Source organism: Anguilla rostrata, chromosome 15 (assembly GCF_018555375.3).
Source record: "Anguilla rostrata isolate EN2019 chromosome 15, ASM1855537v3, whole genome shotgun sequence".
Classification (NCBI taxonomy): domain Eukaryota; kingdom Metazoa; phylum Chordata; class Actinopteri; order Anguilliformes; family Anguillidae; genus Anguilla; species Anguilla rostrata.
Window position 1 is genome coordinate 8161019 of NC_057947.1, and position 15772 is coordinate 8176790.

A 15772-nucleotide genomic window follows, 5' to 3' on the forward strand; every position below is an offset into this window, starting at 1 on the left:
TTCACCTGGCAAGAACAGAGTTCAACAGCACAAGCAGAGCAATCTGAAGTCGTCAGAGCAACGGCAAGCCTTCGACATAACCAGAGAAAAACAAATTCATTGCATTTTCCTGCCGAGAACGCGGCCATTTCAATATGCAAACGGCTCACCGTGCTTCACATATTTTGTTGCATTACACTGTCAGGGAAATGCAAGAAAAGTTCCTTTGTGCCGTAAACAGCGGGGGGATCAAGGTGGACACCTTTGATGAAATTGGGCGATGTGTTCTGTACACGCACCAGTGGGCTCGTCTGGATGTGAGGCGTTAGTCTTTGACAAAGCCCAGACTTGGATGAATTGTTTACTCGTGTTAGGCGTTTCCGTAGATTCCCCCTTAGGAGTGCTCCAGAGTTTGGATCTCATCGCCTTAAATTATCCGTGCATGGAAACGGTCCACATCATGATCCCCAGCAGTGTGGAACAGTTCCACGACTATTGCTGGGGATGGCTTACATTTTGAGAGGAATTACTATTATTGTGATAAGAACAATACGCTTGTAATAAGCATGCATATTTGCAGTGTTTGATGCACTGTATTACTTCACTAAAATAAAAAAAAAGTAAAAAATGAATAATGTCATGAATCATTGGAGCAATTTGAGGAGCTAAAGACTCTGAACCAATCATAATATGGACCTCATGGTGACATTGAACTGAATTGTTTTCGCAGTAAGGCTATTTACAACCAGGAGACAGCCAACCAAGCTAGCTACACGCAACAAACTAGGTAGAAACAAAAGCCTCGTATGCGAGAGAAAGCTCCACTGTAGTTCGCAGCAGAAGAGGTCCAGTGCGGATGGCTCTCGAGTGGCCTTGCATTGAACGCACTGCAACTGGGTGTGGCTCAGCGGCAACTGTCCCACAGCCCATTATCTCTGCTTTCTTAAACCTTTAACCACCCGGAACTGTAAGGAACAGATCTGGCGCACAACGTTAACACACAACATTTTACACAGAGAAGACTGAAACTGGTTAGAGCAGAACTTTCAGGTGTTTTTGTATCGTGGAGAGAGAGAATAGTTTATACTTTTAAAATCATTTTTAAGCTTAATTTGAAATGCATAGATATTGAGCAATAAAAAGGTAATAAATGGAAGCTCTGGTGATTTCAGCGTTTGAAATGGAAATGTAAAGGCAACTGATACACTATATGACCAAAAGTATCAGGACACCCCCTGGTCTGGGGCTATTTTTCATAGTTAGGTCTAGGCCACATAGTTCCACTGAAGGCAAATCTTAATGCTACAGCATACAGTCACATTCTAGATGATTCTGTGCTTCCCCAATACTTTGGGGAAAGCCCTTTCCTGTTTCAGCATGACGGTGCCCCCGGGCACACAGCAAGGTCCATATAGAAATTGTCTTGTCAAGAATGGTGTGAAAAAACTTGTCTGGCCTGCATAGAGCCCTGACCTCATCCCCATCCAACAATTTTGTGATCAACTGGAAAGCCAACCGCGAGCCAGGCCTTGTCACCCAATCAGTGCCCGTCCTCATTAATGTATTTCTGTCTGAATGGAAGCAAATCCCTGCAGCAATACACCAACATCTAGTATAAAGCCTTCCCAGAAGAGTGGAGGTTGTTATAGCAGCAAAGGGAGGACCAACCCCATATTAATGCCCATTATATTGGATGAGATATTGAATGTCAGGTGTCCACATACTTTTGTCCTTGTAGTGCAATGACAAACAAGTGAAACTTGTGAAAACACTGCTATATAGATATATTTTGATATTTGCAATTCCTTATTTTTGAAAAATCACTGTAGGTAAATACTTGGCAGTAGAGCCCATGAACTGATTTTCAAATTTTTAAAGAATAATTTACCAACACGTTGACTTCATGCAACAGAATACCAGTGTCACCACAATACAAGAGACAAGGCAAATAAGCAGTCAACAGTTGTAGTGTTGCATTTTTCTATTTAAATGATAGAAATCACTACTTAATATAAAATATTGATTAAATCAAAATAATTTGACTTTACAATGCACATATTTTAGTAAGACAATAGAATTAATTCAATTAGCTGGACAGTTTTAACACCTCCACATTCAAAAAATATATTACAGAAATAACTGTCACGCCTGTAGGAAGTAGTAGTTTATCTTACTCTAAATGTTTGTTGTATGTATTAGCATTTCTACTCAGCAAAGCTTCTGAAAAAAAGAACAATAAACAGATGCATAATGCAAAAAGTGAATGGTGAAATACAAAACTGCAATAGGGTACACTGGACAACATTTTAACAAGGAGAGAGCGTAGAACCAACTGCAACACAGCTTTACAACTCAGTGTGTTAAATAAATTACTGGTTTAAAAAAAAAAAAAACTAAGGTAACATTTCCAATAACACCGTAGCCTCCAGTGCAATAGATGCAGCTAAAACATAACCAAACATTTGTTCTTTTTGCTCGATGTTAAGATTATAGTGTTAGAACGGATACAAAACAAATCCATTTTTGGCAAGTCTTTTTCTTTTCTGTATGCGTCAGTAACAGTGCAAGTTAGGAATGCGAAGATTGCCAGAGCAATTAAAGAAAAACAAAAACAGATACTGGGTGTGTACTGGATAAATGAAATATTTTAAGAAAGATCTCAAACTGATGCTGGGTTAAAGAGAATTGCAGCCCTAAAAGCAGTATCCTACAATGCCCAGGTGAAAGTTCTTCCTTGAAGGGTGACCATTAGTAAAATTCCTATATATTTAAAAGGATTGTCGCTTAAGGTCCCAGACAACTGACGGTCTTATATTTCCTCTAAGCCATCTTTGGATGCCAAAATGTGTCCCCCACCAGGCTTTCGAAATAAATAGTATGTGCAACTATAAGAGCACTGCGCCCGTCCAGCCTTGGCAGCACGCTGCTGGACGCGCAAACCTTCTTTCAGCCTCCCTCTTTGGAAGACGCTCAGCAGTCCGCTTTGATTTTGTCCAGAGAGTTGTCGATTTTGGTCAGCGTCTTTCTGATGCGTAAAGCGGTGAGCCTGGCGGACGGGTTCTGGTACCAGCACTCCTTCATTAGTTTGGCGATCGACGTCAGAGTCTGAAAGGGAAGGGGGGGGGGGGAAGCACTGTTCAACACAAGTAGGGTATTTGCATAGCACTGATCCCTGCTACCAGAAAAGTTTCACGCCGTTAAGCACAGATTATGTTTTCCTGGATCTTCCAGAACCACCACTCTTTATTGTAATTATAGTTTTCTTTAAAACAGAGAGCAAAGATTCAACAAACACCTCTAGGTTTTTGTTGTTGTTGTGCTGGACAAGTAATCTTGTGTTATTAGGACAAATCTGAATCAATTCTGAACCAACCATGCACCGTTTAAGGTTGTCATCATAAAGTGAAATTCCTTATGTGAGCACACAACAACAAAACCTGGGGTCCAGCCAGTACTGAATCGGCGGTGGACAAATTGATTGTCAATTCCTGCTTTCTAGCTCCAGGCAACTAAAGTTTAACAGCTGGTTGCCCGGTGGGCAAAAAGCAAAAGTGGGCTTTTCCTCTTTTTCTTCTGAGCCATTTGCACCTGCAAAACTGGTCGAAGACACTTGTTATTCAATCTCTGAATTTTTGATTTGTAAAAGATGGATTCCAAAGTTTTTCATTGGCTGCCCCCTCTCCTCATCTGCAATCGCGCACCAACAGTACTGAGGTGAACTTCTCAAGCACCTCAACGGTGCTCCAACACGTGGCAGAGCTTGATCAAGACATCAAAGGATTAACTTTAAGGACATCAATGTATTAAGTACGTAAGTATCTGTAAGTATTGAGTAAGTATCTTGTGGCATATGTTAAAAAGGGAGATACTAAGCTTTTATAGTAACAGTTTGTTAAATTAGCCATGTACTTGATGCTAATGTGTTTTGCAGAGAATATGGGCAGCTAGCTAAGATCGCCTGTTGGCCTGGCCACGTTTTGAGATGAAAAGTAAATTGAAAAATTCTTAAACCAATGGAAATTTTGGCCAAGAGAAGAAAGTCCGCTGCAGAAAATTTGTTGTGTAAATATTTGTCATCTAAAAATGCTCTTGAATTATTAATTATTTGCAAACAAACTGCAGTAACAAGTTTCCTGTTCAAGTTGTGTTTCTATTGACTGTTTTCATGCTAGTACTTTGGAATAGTGCTCAGGAATTTTCCAAATATACAAAAAATAATAATAATAATAATAAAATAATAACTGGACAGCCAAAGGGTAAACCTGAGTGACCAGATTTGGGATATTAGTGGCCCAGTGGACAGCTAAAAGAATTTAAGATTTGTCCACCGCTGTGAATAACTCAATAAGCCATATGGATTGGTGGCATGGCGGCATCAACACCTCACCGAAAACAGAGCAAATTAGAACTATTAATAGATTATTTATGTTAAATGGTAAATGGACTGCATTTATATAGTGCTTTTATCCAAAGCGCTTTACAATTGATGCCTCTCATTCGCCAGAGCAGTTAGGGATTAGGTGTCTTGCTCAAGGACACTTCGACACGCCCAGGGCGGGGTTTGAACCGGCAACCCTCCAACTGCCAAACAATCGGTCTTACCTCCTGAGCTATGTTGCCCCTATGTTCCGTCGTTACAGTTCTCAGTCATAATGCATTTTCAGTCCTACTAATGAGAGAACAAAACTCGGCCCCCTCTCCAAATTAATCAACAGCTTAACTTTTCTGGCTGCCCATCTACACAAATCTCAACCATTCAAGCTCACGCTGAGCAAACACACGCGCATAGGTCTAACTTTGATAAAACTTTGGATCCGTACAGCTTGCAGGGCAGTTGTACACCCTTTAGTCTCTTGCGGAGCGCACTGCACACTGAGTGCGTGCGGGAACTCCCAGTGCTCTGGGGAGGGGTCATGCGCTCACCGCATCTGAGAACCATCTGTTCGGGATAACGGGCCTCTGCTGGTCAGTACAGACGACCTTCCTCATGTCCTCGAAGCTGGGGTCACTGGGCACCGCGTCATGGAAGGGGGGCTTGTAGTCCTCTACAATGCCTGCGCAAGGAAGGAAGCAAAAACATTCGGAACAAATTACAATTAAACGGTTTGCCGATATCTCTCGTGCGGATTTAACATGAGCGTGTGTTCCTGACTGACGACGCTCAAAACGTCAAAAGCCGGGTGATGTGATGAATCACGCCTGATCAATCCTAAGTGGCCTCCGTTTTCACAGAGATAAACAAGGTATTTGAAAACATTAACCTAATGAAACCATTGCCTCAAGTCCTAATGAAACCATTGCCTCAAGACCGGTAGCTCCTTCAACGGGAGGTTAATTAACAGTACAGCGAGTGAGGAAAAATATATTCCGATTGAAAACAACAACAGATCAATTAGCCCCTAGCATCCAGAAGAGCCTGTCCACATTTTTTATACTCCTACAAAAACACGCTGTGGTAGTTTGCTCACCCCCACCACAAATACTGGGCAAACAGCATAAGAGAAATTTGATAAACCAACAGACTTTCAACAGAAAGTTCTATTGCATGGCTAAAATAAAACGGGTCAGTGTACTAAAATCATGTGTATATAAATGAGAAAAATGTAAAAAAAAAAACGTTTTTTTTCTCTCATAATTTCTGCATGCATCTGCATGTCATGGGGGACGGCGGTTGGCGGATTACAGACTGGGGCGACGCCCACACTGACCGTTGCTGACGGTCCTCCGGGCGATCTCCCACAGGACCAGCCCAAAGGCCCAGATGTCCACCCTCTTGAAGGACTCAAAGCATTCCATCTGGATGCTGTCGTCGAGGACCTCCGGGGCCATGTACCTCTTGGTGCCAACTTTTGGGTTGTTCCCCACGTCCAACTCGTTGGTGTCTTGGAAATGCATCACAGCCAGACCTAGGATGAAGAGAAAGCGAAATTTTTTAAAATGAGAGAAATAGGGGAAAGGGACAACAACAAGGACAAAAGCCTGCCCAGGGACAACAGAGGGAAATTAGCGATCTAGCTAAATCTGGCACATTTACATCACATAATAGTGATGTTGATCAATGTGTATTGTCCCTGTCAAATAAATAAATGGGGTCTTACCCCTTTTGTTTTATTTATTTAAAATACTGCTTGTATTTTTTCCATAGATTGCGTCGTTGCCGTTCTCGTTGTGTTCGTGTTAATCTGTTTAACCTTCAGGGTCCAAGTTGAACTATGCGGTTGTTCCCTGCACTTGGACCGGTACTTCTCTCTAGGGGTTTTCGACACACTTGTTCCTGGGCTTGGTTATACACTTTGTTGTACGTCGCTCTGGATAAGAGCGTCTGCCAAATGCCTGTAATGTAATGTAATGTAATGGGTCTAATTCAGGGAAAATACTGAAGCTATAAGCAGTCTCTTAAACAGAATTGAAAGCTATTTCATCACTTTATTATTTTATTTTTTATTTTTCCCTTAATTAAACATTTAAATGACTTGCTGTCACAGGAATAACAAATCTATCAAAATGCCAATAAAGGATTAGTGAAACTGTTGTTCCTTCTACTAAACAATGAACTGCTGGGCCACCATTAACTGTAAAACATCTTGAGCAACGTCTGCCCTTTTACCTCTATGGAACTGACAAAGCTACATTGTGAAAGGCAACGAACATCCCAAAGGTTTGAAAAGAAACAGGAGGATTTGATTACAGCAACAAAGCAGGAACAGTTTAAAGGGAGAACAAATACAGCAAAATTCTATTTTTCCCCGTTTTACTGATGCTGAGATCATTACACAAATTCTATGCCCTTGTGTATGTAAACACAGTGAATCAACAACTACAAAAATAGATGAATAAAAATATATATAAAATCACAAAGATTGAATAATTATTGTTCCGCTTTACATAAACGCTTCTCGGAATAAAAGCAGGCCACGTGTTGATCATTTAGCTGGTTTCTGTACGATTCTGAAAATTAGCTAATTAGGGAATGCTTTTACAGCTACCTTTCGTTCGGTTAGACCTGGAAGTGACCGTAAAGGTTGAACGCAGACCGAAACAGCACACTTTGTTTGTTTGCATCGACGCGGCCCTCCGTTCGAGCAGTTTAAGAGCTGAGTGCTCCTTAATGGCTTTTTGGTTAATGTCAAATTTTTTTGGTTAATGACTGCTACCGGCGTTTCCCTTCAATAATGAATCACCAGTGCTCGGAGAACGAGAACGGCAATATTCTGAGTGGTAGGAGACCGCTGCATCTCAATTCTGAGTGCCTCTTGACATCAGGGAAGTGCAGGACCGCTCGGCTGTTGCCTGCGTGCGCCCGGTTCAAGTCCATCCGTAATTCTATATCGCTACATCCGAAAACAAAGACAAACAATTAACTGCACGACTGGACGCGTACAATAAAAACGACAAATTGATTTCAACGGCAGGAGTATGCACATGCTATAACAAAGTGAGCAGTTTCCTATTCGTAAACGTTAGCCTTTAAGTTTGAGCAGTATTTAATCCGACTAGCGCTACAAGAAGACTGCTGGAAACCTTTTCCCGTGAACGGACAGCTAAACCAGTCGATTGAGGGCCACTAGTTTGCTTCTGGAGTGGCAGTTAAAAGATTAAGGACATTTAAATAAAGTAATGCGTGTATCCAGTGAGAATCTATAGTGGAAACCTAGTGATCGCAACTCAACCTAGTGACCGCAAGGCCAACTTGACCCCCGTACAGAATGCGCAACCCATACACCCAGAATTAAAGAATAATATACACCCAAGTATTTACTAACATCAGGCCACCAAACAGACCAATTACAAACACACTGAAAGTAATTACTGCATAGCCATGGATAGGTGAATCCCATTTTCAACTCTTAAGACTTCATAGAAACCAGAGCATGCGCGCCATACTGAACCATGGCCGTCGTTTGAAACGTGCGCCTCTGTAGCCAATGAGACACACACGCACACGTTCCCGCGAGGCTAACGCATGCTAACGGGCGCCAGGCGCGCAGACGAGCCCAGCCCGCGGTCCCCGAGGACGTACCCAGATCGGCGATGCAGCACTGGCCGTTCTTGCTGACCAGCACGTTCTTGCTCTTGAGGTCGCGGTGGGCGATGGCGGGCTTGCCCTGCGTGCCGAAGATCTCCACGTGCAGGTGGGCCAGGCCGCTGGCGATGGACAGCGCCATGCGGAGGCAGCCGGCCGCGTCCAGCGTGCTCTGCTGCAGGTAGTCGTACAGGGAGCCCATCTCGTGGAAGTGCGTGATCAGCCACAGCTGCGTGCTCGAGTTCCGCGACGTCATGTCCGAGGCGATGAAACCTGGGCGGGGAAAAACGAACCTCGCCTTCAGACCGCGGCCAGATAAGGGGAGCAGTACCTCTCTCATGTAAGGGATGTCTTCAACCTAATCTACTGGATGCCAATGTCACACGTGCGCAAAACAATAGTACATCACTGATCTGGATAACACTGTCTCAGATACCAGGCTAACTGCGCAGCGCTAGTTCAGGGTAAGATTTTCTCCTGATTTCTGAACAGAATAGACAGTATGAGCCCAACTACGCAGGCGTCGGCCCTCTACTCAACGTGTAACGCGGGCTCAGCTCACAGTGACATAACTGCGCGACACGCGGCGTTATCAGGTCTCGCGTTCGGCCGCGGCACGAACGCAAAGCGCTCTTCGGAAAACACGACGGGAAATTCCGTCCGCCCACGGAACGTTCCAGTGCCGCTGTCCCGCTCGCGCGCCGAAAAAAAACATCCCGATAACTGACTGACACTCAGCTTACAACGTTAATGTCACTCCCCCCCCCCCCCCGGCACAAAAAAAGCTTTCTGCCACGAGGCTGCACAATAATCACGCAGAGCAAGAAAGCATAAATCCAAAGCCGTTACCTCGCCATCCAAGTTTGAGCAAATTCATTTCTGGACGGCAAAGAACGCGCGCGGCTGTGTCGCGGCGAAAACGATGTCAGATCACTCTTCCCCGCGTGACCAGGTGCTCGTTCTCGCGGTAAGTACCGGAGCCTGAGCTTTCAGCCTGGATCGGACCCATTCTTCAGACGGGTCCCGTCTCTCAGTGCCTTCGTACCGCCCGGTCGATGCCAAGGGGGGCTTCGCCGACCGCAGACCGTGGCACGGTAGCCGGGGGAAACGCGTAACGACCGCGGAGTAACGACGTTTGAGATATGCCGTAATTCTCCCGCGTGAACACCGACTATTTTCCCCATTTCAAAAATATTTCACTAATATATGCGCGAATGACGTCACTGCTATGAAGGCAAAGCGGACTGTGCTGGGCTGCAGGGAAGGGAACATTCAATAACAGAGCTCCTGCACTTGCGATACTCATAATGTGGTAAATGTATGTCACTGTGTTTCGTGTTACGTAGAAGCACCACACTTCATTTATTGCTGCCCTTTTCATTTTGATAGCCTAGCACCTTTAGCATTTTTACGTGCGCGTACTACTTTGCGAAAAGAGAATCATCAGAATGTATTTATGTTGGAAACGTGTGTGGGGAAGGCAGTACTATCAAATTTTAATAAAAAAAGTTAAATAATAATTAAGTAAAAATAAAAGTGCAGCATCCTTCCTTTAACTGAGTGCATGAGGGCCTGCCGCCGGTGTGAACGTACCCAGGATGTTCTTGTGTCGGAGGAGCACGGTGTTGTAGATTTCCGTCTCCCGGAACCACGACTTCTCGTCCCTGGAGGAGAAGATTTTGACGGCCACGTTCTCCCCCTGCCACTGCCCCCTCCACACCTCGCCGTAGCGCCCCTTTCCTGCAGGAGGGACGAGAGCGGGGGGGGGACGGGTGAATTTACAGGACTGTTCAAATGTCTTCGAACGAGATGGGGAGAATCTATGTCTTAAGTGAGGTAGCCCCTGTAACTCAAAATTATATGAAAACAGAAGAGCACATTTCAGCTTTCAAAGCTAGTTCAAAGTGACAGGTCATTCCTTTTAGTTGAGCAAGCAAGTTTTATTATTCAGTGTCATGGATACGGAAGGCCTAGAACAGGGCTACTCAGCTATATTCACTGGTACATTAGCCGTAGACATAGACCTTTTATCAGTGAGTAAGAAGCATCATTCAGACTCATCCACGGCTGCCTCTGCAGTGTCAGCATGCCACCACCGAGTGACAGAATAACAGGCCACAGCTCTGCATATTTTAAGACGACGGCCACTTAATTTACACACACGCGTGTCATTCACATACTGCTTTATAAGCACAGGAAAAATGTTTGGCTTATATGCAGTTCTTTTTTTTTTAAATACGAAGTTGAAGAGCTGTGGTCTAGGTCACACTGACACTATACTGGCCATAAACAGGGGGGATCTTGTTTTTGTGAACCATCCGAAGCGGTTAACCTTTCCCCTCATTCGCCATGACCCAGTGAGCCAGAAACAGAAGAGACCACCCGGCGAATACCTAGAAAACCGGCAGCTGGGCTCCACGCGGTGCCTGTGGACTTGGCCCCTGTCCACTTGGGGCCCGTTGCGACACTTGAGATGGGGGTCTGAGCTGGCTGAGGAAACCAGGGGCGACGGCTACGCGTGTCGCAACGCACCCTCAACCCTGGCCCGAATGGGGCTCCTTTAGGACGACGTGCGTTTATACACACAAACACGCGTACACACATGCGTACACACACGCACACACACACACACACATAAACACACACACAAACACGGGTACACACACACACGCGCATAAACACACACATAAACACACGTACACACATGCATACACACGCACACACACGAACACGCATGCACACACGCGCACACACACACACACACGCACACACATGCGCATACCCACACACACACACACACACACACACACAAACACGCGTACACACATGCATACACACGCGCACACACACACGCACACACATACACATACAGAAATACGCATACACACACGCACACATACGCATCCACACACATGCACGCACACACAAACACACACACACAAACACACACCTAAACACGCAAACGCACACACACAACACCAGACACATACGCAACACACACGCACACACCACCACACACACACACACCACACAACACAACGACAACACACACACGCACACACACACATCACCACACACACACGCACACACACACCTAACCACACACACAACCACACACACACACACACACACACACACTCACACATATGCACATACCCATCCACACAGGAACACACACAAAAGCACGCACGCACGCACACACACACACACACACACACACAAATGCGCACGGACACACATTTGCACGCACGCACACAGGGGTACGTGCAAAACATGATATCAGAAACATTAAAGGGAGGTTAAAGGGTTGGGTTAAAACAAGAAGCGCTGGGACTGTTAAAGGTTGAAGCCTGAAGAGAGATCTAAGAACTTTTTCAGCTGTACAGCTTCACGAATACCCCCTGCTTTCATATTTAACAGGACATGCATCACTTCTGACGACCGACGTTGACGTGAGCGCGCTCTCTGCTTATTCATCCCCAGTTCATGTTCACTTCCAGTCTCAACGCAGAGCTCCTTACAAAACCCTTAATCTCCCGGCTGCCTTCTGACAGGGTTTACCCGGGAAGAGAGTGATCTCATTGGATACTGACCCACGCACTCGTTGAGCGTGATCTGCCGCGCCACCGTCCTCTGCACCAGGAAGGGGAGCCCCGAGCCGCTTCCTGAAGTGCACGTGTGGTCCAGCAGGTCCTGCGGAGAGACGGGGAGAGGAGAGGAAGCAGTGAGTCGGCCAATCGCGCGACGGGGGGGGGCGGGGCTAAGACGCCGCGACGGGCGGCTCTTTTAGCCAGTCGCGCGTTCGGGAGGGTGGGTCGTGGCGCTATTCCTGACCCTTTCCCTTAGCGTGCGAGGACCCTCCCCCCCCCTCCTCGGGCCGCCCGCTCAGACGTAAAAGCAGAGCCTTAAACGGGTGAAAAAAGTGGCGGGACGTCACTACCAAGCGCGTCTGCCGCTCCTGATTAGCGGGCCGGGCGGAAAGAGCTGATCTAATCCCAGCCCCAGACTCCAAAAAGGCTCAGCGCTAAGCTTTTTATTTTTATCTCCCCGGCCAGGAATCCGATCCAGGGGCCCTGCGAGACGCCGCTGCCGACACAAGAGGGCGCCGTTTAGCAACTCCAGAGAGGAAACGGAACAGTGCAGGGTTTGCCAAAAAAAAAAAACGAGGAGGGAAAAAAAAACAACAATAAAAAAAAAAGACACAGCACGCAGATGATGCGGCGTTATTATGTACGTTCAGTGCGTAAACGGTCCGGCCGCGGAGAGGGTGAGCGCGTTATGGATTTAAAACTCCGCGTCCGAGACCGTGGCGGAGCCGGGCTGTGCAAAGAGGGGGGAGCGGGTCCGTGCCAAAATTAAATCAGGTCACTGCAGCAGCCATCGGTCGGGTCATTGGTCTAGACAGCGGGGCGAAGGAGCCGCGCGGCACGGAGACAGCCAATGAGCAGGAGGCTGCCGTGCGTTCGCCTTTTCTGAAAGTCGCTCGCGGTCGCGGCTGCTCCTAATAGCTCATCTTGGGGAACGGCCAAAGCGCTTTTAAATTATTTTGGTGAAAACGTTAGGCGGGGGCCGCTCCACCGTGCGGCTGCCGAGCGCTGCGGTGCATTTTTAAAACTGGCACGAGAAGTTCCAACCTCATCAATTCTCACAAAAAAAATTATAAAAGTGAAATTCTACAGAGCAGTCATACATTAAAACAGACTCTCTGGTATTTAAAAGCTGAATACTTCAAGGGAGCATACTTCATGAAATGAATAAAGCAAACAACAACAAACACAGAACGGTTATGGTTAGGTCTGCAGTCCTCTCATTTGACTTGCTAATGTCCCGATAACGAAAGGGCTCACTTGGTCTGAAATGAAAATCGGCAGTTGATCATATACAGGCCCTACCTGGAACATTCAGCTGCTAACACAGCGCTACTGTAAGAGCTGAGCTGTTAACAGCACTACTGTAAGAGCTGAGCTGTTAACACAGCACTACTGTAAGAGCTGAGCTGTGAACACAGTGCTACAGTAAGAGCTGAGCTGTTAACACAGAGCTACTGTAAGAGCTGAGCTGTTAACACAGCACTACTGTAAGAGCTGAGCTGTGAACACAGAGCTACTGTAAGAGCTGAGCTGCTAACACAGCGCTACTGTAAGAGCTGAGCTGTTAACACAGCACTACTGCAAGAGCTGAGCTGTTAACACAGAGCTACTGTAAGAGCTGAGCTGTTAACACAGCACTACTGTAAGAGCTGAGCTGTTAACACAGCACTACTGTAAGAGCTGAGCTGCTAACACAGCACTACTGTAAGAGCTGAGCTGTTAACACAGCACTACTGTAAGAGCTGAGCTGCTAACACAGCGCTACTGTAAGACGATGAACACAGAACGTACTGTAAGGCTGAGCTGTACCATGCGCTATGTAAGTAGCGTAACAAGGGCTCCTTAGTCTGAATGAAAGCATCGGCAGTTGATCTAACAGCCTACTGTAAGAGCTGAGCTGTTAACACAGCGCTACTGTAAGAGCTGAGCTGTGAACACAGCACTACTGTAAGTACTGAGCTGCTAACACAGCACTACTGTAAGAGCTGAGCTGTTAACACAGCGCTACTATAAGAGCTGAGCTGTTAACACAGCGCTACTGTAAGAGCTGAGCTGTTAACACAGCGCTGCTGTAAGTACTGAGCTGTTAACACAGCGCTACTGTAAGAGCTGAGCTGTTAACACAGCGCTACTGTAAGTGCTGAGCTGTTAACACAGCGCTACTGTAAGTACTGAGCTGTTAACACAGCACTACTGTAAGTACTGAGCTGTTAACACAGTGCTACTGTAAGTACTGAGCTGTTAACACAGCGCTACTGTAAGTACTGAGCTGTTAACACAGCGCTACAGTAAGAGCTGAGCTGTTAACACAGCGCTACTGTAAGAGCTGAGCTGTTAACACAGCGCTACTGTAAGAGCTGAGCTGTTAACACAGCGCTACTGTAAGAGCTGAGCTGTGAACAGTGCTACTGTAAGAGCTGAGCTGCTAACACAGCACTACTGTAAGAGCTGAGCTGTTAACACAGCACTACTGTAAGTACTGAGCTGTTAACACAGTGCTACTGTAAGTACTGAGCTGTTAACACAGCACTACTGTAAGTACTGAGCTGTTAACACACCACTACTGTAAGTACTGAGCTGTTAACACAGCGCTACTGTAAGTACTGAGCTGTGAACACAGCACTACTGTAAGAGCTGAGCTGCTAACACAGCACTACTGTAAGAGCTGAGATGCCGCTCCTTCCCTAGCGAGAGACAACATCCGTTTATCATTGCCAAACTGCTCACCGCCAGCGTGCTGTCCCCGACGTTGGACGCGATGAGGCCGTCGATGGTGCCGTACTCGGCGTCCCGCGCGGTCAGCCTCTCCATCTTGTTCTGGTGGATCCGCCGGAACGCCAGGATGGCGATGCCCGACAGGACGACGAGGACGATGACGGGGGCGACGATGACCACGGCCAGGGTGATCACGCTGTAACTCTGCCCGTCACCTGCTGACCACCGGAAAAAAAAAAAAAATGAGTGGGCCAATCAAACAGCCTTTTATTGCGGGGTGTTCACACAACGCATGCAGACAACGGCAGACGCGGCGCACTATTGATTGGAAGCTGGGACGGAATCCCCGCAGCCGAATGGCAAGAGTCGGGTACTTGAGGTGAGCGCGGGGTAGAATACGGAGGAGACTTCTTTGGTCGTAAACACAGCACCACAGCAAGGATTTAAAAAATCCTGCGTAGTATGCCTTTAAGAGCCTTGGACGGGACAGAGGAGGAGACGGACCGTGAGGACATTAGAACATCCGCTTCCTGGCCTTGTGCCGCTAGCATCCGGGGCTCTGCACCGCCGCCTGGCTCTTCAGAGGGAACACCCCCCCCCCCCCGAATACCAGGCCCGGCAAGCCGGCGCTCATTTCACCAAACCTGCCGATCCGCTCCGGATTTCCATCCCAGCTTCCGCTCTCTTTAGCATTTCGTTTGCCCGAGCATTTATTTAATCTGACATTTTGATAGTCCCAAGTTACAGCCGCAGGCTGCTGATGTATCCCTGGCGTAAATGTTGTTACTGTGATCTGATCATTGGTACACTGAAAAAAAAGCCTGTCTGAACAAGTGTTTTACAACAACTTAAAATCTGATTTATTTTCCTCAATTGGAAAATATTAGTTCATTTTTTGCTTGACAAGAGAAATAGTCTTACCTCACTGGCAAATCTTGAAATGAATCAAACTGTCTCACCTCGTTAGCAACCTTTTTATCTTATTTAGCAAGAAATTAACAGAAATAAAAATTTAAAGATTAAACATGAGACTGAAATGCTAATCAAGATCGACTAATTTTTGAATTTTTGCAGTGTATGAATAGCGTGTTAGGGAATTACGCCAGAAGAACCGACTGTACCAAAAAACCAGCACACACACACACACTGCCCCCCTCAGTCCCGGAGGTGCTGACGGTAAATACCCGCCCCGCCGCGGCGCGGCTCGGTACCTCTGGCGGGCAGCTCCACCGTGACGTTGCGGTTGCACAGGTGGCCCTGGCAGCACTCCACGATCTGGTCGGGCGAGGGCGGGGTCTTGCAGGTCATGCGGCCCTGCTCGTACACCTTGAAGCAGCCCTTCTGGTAGACGGGCGCCCCGTCGCTGAGCGTCAGCGAGGAGAAGCACTGCTGGCCCACGCAGCGGTCGCCGCTGGCGCAGGAGCGCCCCTCGCACACGCACTCGTGGTCCCTGGAGGCGGGCTTC

General features: G+C 46.8%; 1 protein-coding gene across 4 annotated transcripts in view; it reads right to left on the reverse strand.

Moving 5' to 3' along the window:
- Nucleotides 1–1942: 1942 nt before the first annotated feature.
- LOC135240594 (activin receptor type-1-like) overlaps nt 1943–15772 on the reverse strand; it is a 36493-nt gene continuing 22663 nt past the window's right edge. For 3 of the 4 annotated variants that reach the window (XM_064310239.1, XM_064310238.1, XM_064310235.1), the window contains exons 4-11: nt 15519–15772; nt 14320–14525; nt 11596–11695; nt 9596–9742; nt 8000–8275; nt 5688–5885; nt 4903–5033; nt 1943–3084 (exon numbers count right to left, since the gene is read on the reverse strand). The exon at nt 15519–15772 is cut by the window's right edge and continues 10 nt beyond it. In XM_064310239.1, the coding sequence (XP_064166309.1) occupies nt 2950–3084; nt 4903–5033; nt 5688–5885; nt 8000–8275; nt 9596–9742; nt 11596–11695; nt 14320–14525; nt 15519–15772 (1447 nt within the window). In that variant the 3' untranslated portion in view covers nt 1943–2949. The remainder of the gene's footprint in view (nt 3085–4902; nt 5034–5687; nt 5886–7999; nt 8276–9595; nt 9743–11595; nt 11696–14319; nt 14526–15518) is intronic. The other variant, XM_064310236.1, reaches the window with a different exon arrangement.